This window comes from Syzygium oleosum, unplaced genomic scaffold (genome assembly GCF_021117445.2).
Source record: "Syzygium oleosum isolate NSW1041296 unplaced genomic scaffold, Sole_v2.1 Sole_v2.16, whole genome shotgun sequence".
NCBI lineage: Eukaryota > Viridiplantae > Streptophyta > Magnoliopsida > Myrtales > Myrtaceae > Syzygium > Syzygium oleosum.
Window position 1 is genome coordinate 2,298,756 of NW_026607500.1, and position 8,691 is coordinate 2,307,446.

General features: G+C 40.1%; 1 protein-coding gene across 2 annotated transcripts; it reads right to left on the bottom strand.

The window, feature by feature from the left end:
* Window positions 1–832: 832 nt before the first annotated feature.
* Window positions 833–7,983, bottom strand: LOC115686558 (uncharacterized). 2 transcript variants are annotated; one of them, XM_056318879.1, is made up of 4 exons: window positions 7,874–7,983; window positions 6,304–6,819; window positions 1,638–1,760; window positions 833–1,502 (listed from the first exon to the last, which is right to left on the bottom strand). In XM_056318879.1, exons 2-4 carry the CDS (start codon window positions 6,758–6,760, stop codon window positions 952–954), a joined length of 1,131 nt encoding a protein of 376 aa, XP_056174854.1. In that variant the 5' UTR covers window positions 6,761–6,819; window positions 7,874–7,983; the 3' UTR covers window positions 833–951. The 2 variants fall into 2 exon arrangements, with proteins under 2 accessions (XP_056174854.1, XP_056174853.1); XM_056318878.1 differs by having other exon boundaries at window positions 6,304–6,789; window positions 7,874–7,957.
* Between the last annotated feature and the right edge of the window lie 708 nt (window positions 7,984–8,691).

The following is an 8,691-nucleotide window of genomic DNA, read 5'->3' on the forward strand; positions in this document are numbered from 1 at the left end:
AAAAAATTGCAGGTCAATGAATACGACAGGTACAGAGAATACTTCAATTGTGACATTTTTCCCGCTTGAGAGACAGGATTAGTTATTCCCCTTCGTCAATTCTTCTTCGATGCGTTGTTTTAGGGTCGGGAAACCACGTCATTTGGGCGATTTTCCACTATGGACTTTATTCTTTTTTTTTTTTTTTAAAAGGACGTGTCGAATATATTTTTATTAAAATAAATCCTCGTAGGATTCGTTGCCTGAAGTATGTTGCCGGAGTCGCTCAAATAACGTTTAATAAAAGTTATGACCCTGTAAGTGATCAGTTAAAAAGTTGTAAAATCAAAGTGAGCGTTGCACGAATTAGGGTCATTTTCCCCGTATTAGTCGCAACTCCACCTCAACCACTGCCAACCTCACCGCGCCGCCACAGGCCTCCTCAAGACGACACCGACCACACCACAAGGCCAACCGCCGCCAACCTCTCACCAGCTGCCACAGGCCTCCCCAAGACGCGACCGACCACACCACAAAGCCGACAATATGAAGTCCACTACCACAAATCCATCTTGGTCTATGGTCGTCATTGTTGCGCGTCCTTCCATGGGCGATCTCATTGTTGTGTGCAATCTTTCATTGAGGTCGGGATTTGGCCATAACAGAGGCAGGTCGAGCTTCCGTCCTGGTGGTGAACGATTTCCTTGTGGTAAACGAGACCCGCAATGGAGACGCTAGGGGATAGAGCGAGGCCAAGCACTGCCAGAGACGGCATAGATGTTACTATAGGATAGCGTGGTGGTGGCGTGACGGCAATGATTGAACCACTGGAGAGAGAATGAGACGTCAGACGTCAAAATTCTTGCTACTGGAATAGCACTGATTTTGCTCTGCAGGAGGGAAGCCTCTGAATCATCTTCACATGAAAAGCATCCAAATGCAGAGTCCCAAACTACATTCAGCATGTAGCAATTAGTCGCATTCTTTGACTTGAACTACATCACAGAGCTGGTTAAGGGTGTCTATGATGGTTCCAAGACACGCAATTAGCTTATCGCCTTGCCCTCTAATGAACTCGGTTTTCGAGTTCTCGACACTTTTTACATCTACATATCCACACCCTGGATCCGCCGGACCCCCATTCACGATTTGTTGGATCAGCTGAGCATTTTCTCGCAACGTCAAGGCCATCATCTGCTCCCGCTCGTCTTCACTTGTTTTCCCCGTTTCTTCGAAGCAGCTTTCCTCGAGCTTCTTTCCCTCACAGTTCTCCACAGGCATGACGTCAGCATCCGCAAGACACATTTGAGGCCTTTCTTGCAATATATTTTCACTGCACTTCTCCGGGATGTCGAGTTCCATAGTGTTATCCTTCGATGGGCTCGCAGCTGGCAGTGCCATAATGTTATCCTTTAGTGGGCTCGTCGTGGGCAGTCCTTGCACAACGATTTTAGGAGACATAGATTTCTTGCTTTTCTTGCTTCTCTTGCTTTTCTTGCGTCTCTTGCTTTTCCTTTTGGAACCTGATGATACCAAATTAAAGAAATGAACTACCAAAGCACGACACAACATGACATAAAAGGAAACAAATAAAACAAACAGCACAGAGGCTTCGACATGGTACAGGCTTCTTAAATTTACAGACTCCATGCACACACCTGAGGGATTTTCACTGCGCTTCTTCAGGACACCGAAGTTTGTACTTTGATCCTTTAATGGGCTCGTTGTGGGGAGTCCTTGCACAATGATGTGCCCAGGTTTCTTTCTTTTCCTTTTAGAACCTGTTGGCACCAAATCAAAGAAATCAATGGTCACTATCACAACACAACAGAATAGGAACATAGATGCTCTGACACTCTACAAACATTAAGTTTCAGACTCCATGCACATACCAGTGACCAGAAGAATGAAAGAAAGATGACTAAACAATTTCTGGAACATGAGTATCATACACAATCTTTTTGAATCGAGTTAAGGCGTGTTATAGGCAATATAACAGACAATAACTATGGCAAAATTAATATAAAGAGCAGCAGAATGGCCAAACCTGTTGTAACACATAAACTGGAAATTCATCAATGACCTTAACCTCACAAACAAGCGTGACAGTAGCTTCACTTAAAATGTGTAGCTTGACTTCTTTGTCTGGTGGCAATAGTGTGGTGAGTATTTTTCAGGTCGCAGAAAAGAAGTTTTCATGAGCAATTTCATGAATGATAATTTAACTGGCATTTTTCTGACCACAGCAACATGTCTTTCACCCAGCTTGATCCATCATCTTGACAGAATCTGACATCATACTTGACAGGTAAGGTAATAATTTCTTAAACGTGAGTGAAGTTTTAAGTTGGTACATAGTCCAGGAGAAACTTGAGCTGTGTAAGGTAATATTTCTCTCTTCAACATTATGGAACAAGCTCTGGCCAAAAACGAAACAATTATGGAACCATCTTTATACAAAACCAGAAATGGAAAAGGAAGACCACATTCTATGGCAGGATATGACGATATTCAGCACAGAGAAGTATATACGACTCCAAGAACACTAATGTGTCCAGTATCCTTGGATTTTACTAAGCACTGGGATAATCATAAATTGTCCCCTTGAAACAACACCTGTCATAGCTCATGAGTCCATGTAGCCTGTACAAGGACAAGTATATATATTTATCAAACAAAGCATAATCACTTTGTTTCATCTAACTTTACTTTATGGTGTATCTCTAATTTGCATTTTTTCTAAATTACAGTTGATAACGATACCCAAGCTCTACTGCTAACTATGGCACAGCCATCCACCACTGGATTCCGACACGGTGCTAAAATTAGAGTCAGGTATTTCCGGATCTGCCATTTCAGAAATTAGGGTCATCATATTTCAGTTTTGTTTGGCTCAAGTAGAAGTTAAGCCTGTATAAGGTACTGCTATTGTCTCTATCCAACCCGCACAACCATATTCCAGATACAATTTGCTTCCAGCTACGTTGTTATTTTACCGAAATCAATTATTCTTATTAAATTTAATTCATATGAACCTGTCCCCGCAACTTTGTATGACTAACTTGACTTTCTATATTCAGTCAAGCCATTTCATACCATCTAAACAGCTCCGTCAGATAGATGTGCTAGATAAAACAAACATAAGAGAAAGCTCTGACTTAAAAAGAACCATAACTTAATCTCTTACAATCTTAAAATCTTATAATAGTAGTAAAGGTAACGTAACCATCCCATGCGTTGACGCACAGCTCCCATGCTCAACTGCCCTTGTTTACTTACTCAACATGTTTTAACCTACAATTTTTAAAATAATACATAAACTCATCTGAGAGTTATCTTTCCATGTATATTGCGGTTTCGCACTCTACCTATCAACGTCAACTTTATAACAAAAACAGAATAACAATAAGTTAGTAAAAGGCTAACACACATGTGCTCTTGCTTATATACCAAAGACAGTTTGTCCACCACAAGTTTTGGTCAGTTATATTGGACCCATTGTAAAAACCAAATTAATTCACAAAAAAAAAATATACAAATACAACTAGGTTTCTTAAATCATCCATATAACAAGTGGACTTGCTATAAATGTAGATAGATCAAAGTGGTTGCATCATAAAAACTTATATAAGCTCATAAATTGACTGGTGGACATACAGTTATTCATCTTACCACATCCATTGAGTAAACAAAACCAGTTATACATAAATCTAGATATATTACATTAAATCCATTGTGTTACTTAGATTGACTTATAAATTTAGCAGTCTAGATACATGAGGTCTCTTGTGCTCGTGCATAGAGTACACAAGACCACGAACTTAGACAAACTACACTCCATGCGTCATCAAAACCACATGAGCTCATAAAAGTAGGAATATGAAACAGAAAAAAAAAAATGGGTCCATTGATATTTGTTTAACTAATAATCCAGTAGTGCAAATTCACTAAGCCTGTTAAGCTTATCTAAAAAGTAAATCAAACCACCATAAATTGCAATTAGTTTCATTGGACTCGTCAAAATGTAGAAAAGCTCACAAATTCTAATGTGTGTACATTTGAGTTCTTGAGCTAACTCATGGAGTACATTAGATGTTCTATTGATACAATTGAATCTTAAATCACTCAATCTCAGCTAGTGTAGATGCGATACACCACTCAATCTCATCCATGGATTGCATGTGAAACATCATATATTCAGATAGACTGTGTTAGAGCTCATCAACATACTTTAGTTATCCCTAGAAATTTGAAAAAGTGAGACACATCTGTGCACTTGAGTCTTGACTCCTTATGTTAAGTACGATATTTCCATCATGAATCAAGATGAGACGCACTTAGACCTAACATAAAAGTTCGACTGAATACATTAGTAAAGATGCACGAAATCTCTTGAGCCTATCGATATAATAAATGAGACCTTGTAACTTTCATTTGTAGCTGACACATCATAAAACTCGTATAAGGTCACACATTCAATTATAAAATCTAACGGTGTGACACTTAGGCGTACATCTAGCAAAGCAAATACACAAGACCACTCACGCACATCCATGGAGTAAATGGGATACACCATAAATTTGGACATATCATATTATATCCATCGAAATACTTAGTTTGACTAATAAAATCATCAGTGCAGCCATATGAGGTCGCTTGGGCTTGGGCTTATTTTAGGAGTACTCTCTGTCTACCATGAACATTGCACCCATCAAATTAATTATAATAACTCATAGATGTAATGTTGTACAGATACGCTTAGAAGTCTCAAATCCATCTACCAACCGTATTAAATAGTTCATGAATGATCATGTAGAGTGCAAACAAAACTCAAGTTGGCTCATAAGTTTGATGATTCATATAAAACAGTCTCACGAATACTATCAACATAATTTATCACCTATGAATTGAACATAGATAAGCACTAGTTAGTAGACAAAAAGGTAATATGATATCACATGCACATCTGCTCAATTGTATCACTTAAACTCCCTAAATATATTTCTGTCGCAATGAACCAGCAAAAGAACTGTCAAGATAAATTGTTGTTGTGTTACATGTTCTATAAATGAAATTCCAGAACATCTAGTTAAATTAAAATAATAACATAGTTCGAAAATGGCAGTTTCATTTCACCCCATACTGCAATTACTGATGCTTGATGTGTAGTATAGAATCATTCAGGTTAGACGAGGGATAACAAGTTAGACCAAACTCGAAGAAAGGAAGCTTAAGTTAGCAAGGGATTATTAACCAATTAATGTAGATAAAGTTGGTATAATTCATTCTTTAGCTAATGCTATTTCTAAATTTTAGGCTGAATGTGGTGTATGGCCCTACAACCTGTATATGCAAAATATTCTTTCCACACTGCTATTTCCATAATATTGAGCTGAATAAGGTAAGTGGACCAACCACCTGGAAACTCCACCAATTTCACCACGAAGTTAGTTAAGATCATGCATATATGAAAAATCCCAAGCAAGTGGGTTTGAAAATAGTCAGCCCCCTTCACAGCCCATTTAAAGCCTTTTACATATGTTTCTTAAGGAAAACATTTCAAAATGTGTTTCTTAAGGAAACATTTCATTCTAATTTTTATAAACTATTAATACCTAACTGTGACAAAATCAACTCAATTTCATTACTTTGGTAAGACCATGCAGATAAAAAATATGATCGATTGACCAAGATTAAAAGCCCTGCATATAGACGACCTTATATGTGCATAGGCACTGAGTCCTCTCGCAAGTTTTTGGAATGTGGAGCGCTGCATCTCCAGAGGTACAACTTAGTAAATTGACCTTCATGGTGAATGTCCATTATTGATCAACATCTTGAACAGAAAAGATTCTACTCCGACCAAAATAATGCCCATCAACTGTCTTCTGGATTAAAAATAAAGAGATTCTCGACTGACTTCTAAACTATGCAATTATCAATATTAAGGAATGTTCAAAAGTTTGGAAATCGCTTTGAACCTTTCTGACAAGTATGAGATACAGTATAAACCAAAAGAAAGAAACAACAAAGGACGAATGGAAGAAAGGCAACTGCACCATGGCCCACGTGCATCAAACGATCAAGCTTATTTATACAGACATTCGGGAGAACTGCATGTGGGAGGAAACCGTTATAGCTCCAAGAGTGAAGTAACAAAAGAGGTAATCAGATTGAAGACTTGCATGAGATTTCTATGGAATGAAATCGTTACTAGAATATGAACCTCAAGCAATTATGCCAACTTTTCCAAAAGCATAATGTATGACTGGCAAATCTTAATGTTACTTCTTAAAGTTACGTAAAAAGCAAAGACAAGAATACCAGATTCGGAAGCAGCAGCATCACGCGTGTCACCTTCTGCTTCTGAATCGCTGTCTGGCTCTGTATCTGCTCTATCTTCCCGCACCATAAGAAGATTATTGATGGCCTCAAACAATTCTCTATCAAAAGTCTCAGGAAGGCCAAAACCTTTTCTTCTATCATGTCCCAGAGACCAATATGAATTGACACCGGACCGTGAATCGTGCTGCTTAATCCTTCTGTAGTCAGCAAGTAAGGATTCCCATTTCCTGCGGCACTGATTCGCAGTCCTGTCTACATCCAGCGCGGTGCAGTTTTCTGAGATAATTTCCCATTTCTGGTAAGAAGAGAGCGCGTTCAAGCAATCCCCTTCGACAGCCGCAATCTCATTCACGAGTATTAGCAAATCGCCAGCGCTCCAGTCCGGAGCTGCCTGAGATCGCGTGCACCGGGATCCCGAACCCATTTCCTGCTTCATCACATGCTCGGCTTCTTCCCTTCCAAGGACTCCACAGATCAACAACAAACTCTATCGGGCTAATAGAAAAAATAATATCGAATCATTAATCAGACATGTACATACACCACATAGTCTTGCAGGAAGGGCAATTAGAAACGACACAACATCAAATGATCGTATGCAAGCAGCAATTAACCAAACTAGGTAAGCCCCGGACACAATCAAACACAGATTCCATGAACTAAAGCAAGGGAAAAAATCAGTGAAAACAGCGACCCACCACTCGCATCTTTCGCAGCTCACTCCGATAATCTAAAAGCTAATAATGGGCTCATCCAAAAAAGAACCAGAGGCGTGAAAACAAATGTATAATTCCAATTTCATGTCCAGGGCTTCTCGCGGCCGATCAGAGCCATCGTCGTTCAAGAAAAGAACCAAACTAAGTAAACTAAATAAACTAACCACACTAAGTAAGCCTTGGACACAATCAAGCACAGGCTTCCATGAACTAAGCAAGGAAAAAAATCAGTGAAAAACAGCGACCCACTCGCATCTTTCGCAGCTCACTCCGATAATCTAAAAGCTAATAATGGGCTCATCAAAAAAAGAACCAGAGGCGTGAAAACAAATGTACAATTCCAATTTCATGTCCAGAGCTTCTCGGCGCCAATCAGAGCCATCGTCGTTGAAGAAAAGAACCAAACTAAGTAAGCCTCGGACACAATCAAACACAGGCTTCCATGAACTAAGCAAGGAAAAAAATCAGTGAAGAACAGCGACCCACTTGCAGCTTTCACAGCTCACTCCGATAATCTAGAAGCTAATGATGGGTTCATCAAAAAAAGAACAAGAGACGAGAAAACGAATGTACATCTCCAATTTCAGCGACCCACTCGCATCTTTCGCGGCTCACTCCGATAATCTAAAAGCCAACGATGGGTTCATCAGAAAAGGAACAAGAGGCGCGAAAACAAATGTTCATTTCCAATTTCACGTCCAGGGGCTTCTCGGCGCCGACCAGAGCCGTCGCCGTTCAAGAAACCAAACATGCAAGGAACCCAGCAAGAGCAAGGCGGCCAAATGGAGGTCGATCAGCAAGCAAATTGTGGGATTTCGGGGAACGAAGCTTACCCGAGTTCATGCCGACCCAGTTGAGACGCGACGGCACGAAGAACGAACACGAGCCCCTCGAAGCCTCCTTCGATGCTCGAAAATGCCGACACCTGCAGAGACACCTTCGCGTAAGCCTGAACCGCGTCGAGGCGGTTCGTCTGGGCTGCCCTGGGCCTTTGTTGGGCTTCAATGCCAAATGGGCTTGGGCTTCAAGTTGTCAGAAAGATGGCACCAGGCCCATTATTTTCCTTTTTTTCTTTTTTTTTCTTGGGAAATTGTGTTTTAGGGGGATCGATAAATCACGCACGAGACGGCGGAGCGATCGCTCGAGGAACAACTGAGGGGGTTTCGAGCCGTCGGAGCTCGACCGTCGGCACACCAGATCCAAGAGAGGGCACGACCTTTTTTAAGGATGGTGAAAGCGGGATTTACTGAGCGAGATCGAGGCTCGCCATAGCGCGCGATTCAGGGCTATTGCGAGGGGATGGAGACAGAGAAAGAGCTAACGAACCGACACCTAGATAATCTCCTGAGGAATGAGCAGATCGGATTGAGTCCGATAGTTTTTATTACACCCTATTCAAAAGAGGGCTTACAATCTTTTTACTACTCTAGAGATTTTAATCTAGTAATAAATCATTACGTGAATATTTTTTGCTTTTTTCAGTAATTAAAAGAAGATATTTGTTTAAAGCTCAAAAAAAATTCTCACATAAAATTAAGGATGAGATTGGTTATTGCGCTATAAGGACCTTTAAGTGATTTTATGGGATTTACCTTCTTGAGAGAAAAAGTGGGTAGTTAATTTCTTTGTTTTATCTTTTTATCCATTTTCT

What these genes read in the sequence shown, in the direction of transcription:
- LOC115686558 (XM_056318878.1), bottom strand. An exon ending in TGCTGCTGCTTCCGAATCTG is followed by an intron (nt 1,761 to 6,303) that starts GTATTCTTGTCT and finishes TGGTGCCAACAG; the next exon opens with GTTCTAAAAGGAAAAGAAAG. An exon ending in GCGCAGTGAAAATCCCTCAG is followed by an intron (nt 1,503 to 1,637) that starts GTGTGTGCATGG and finishes TGGTATCATCAG; the next exon opens with GTTCCAAAAGGAAAAGCAAG.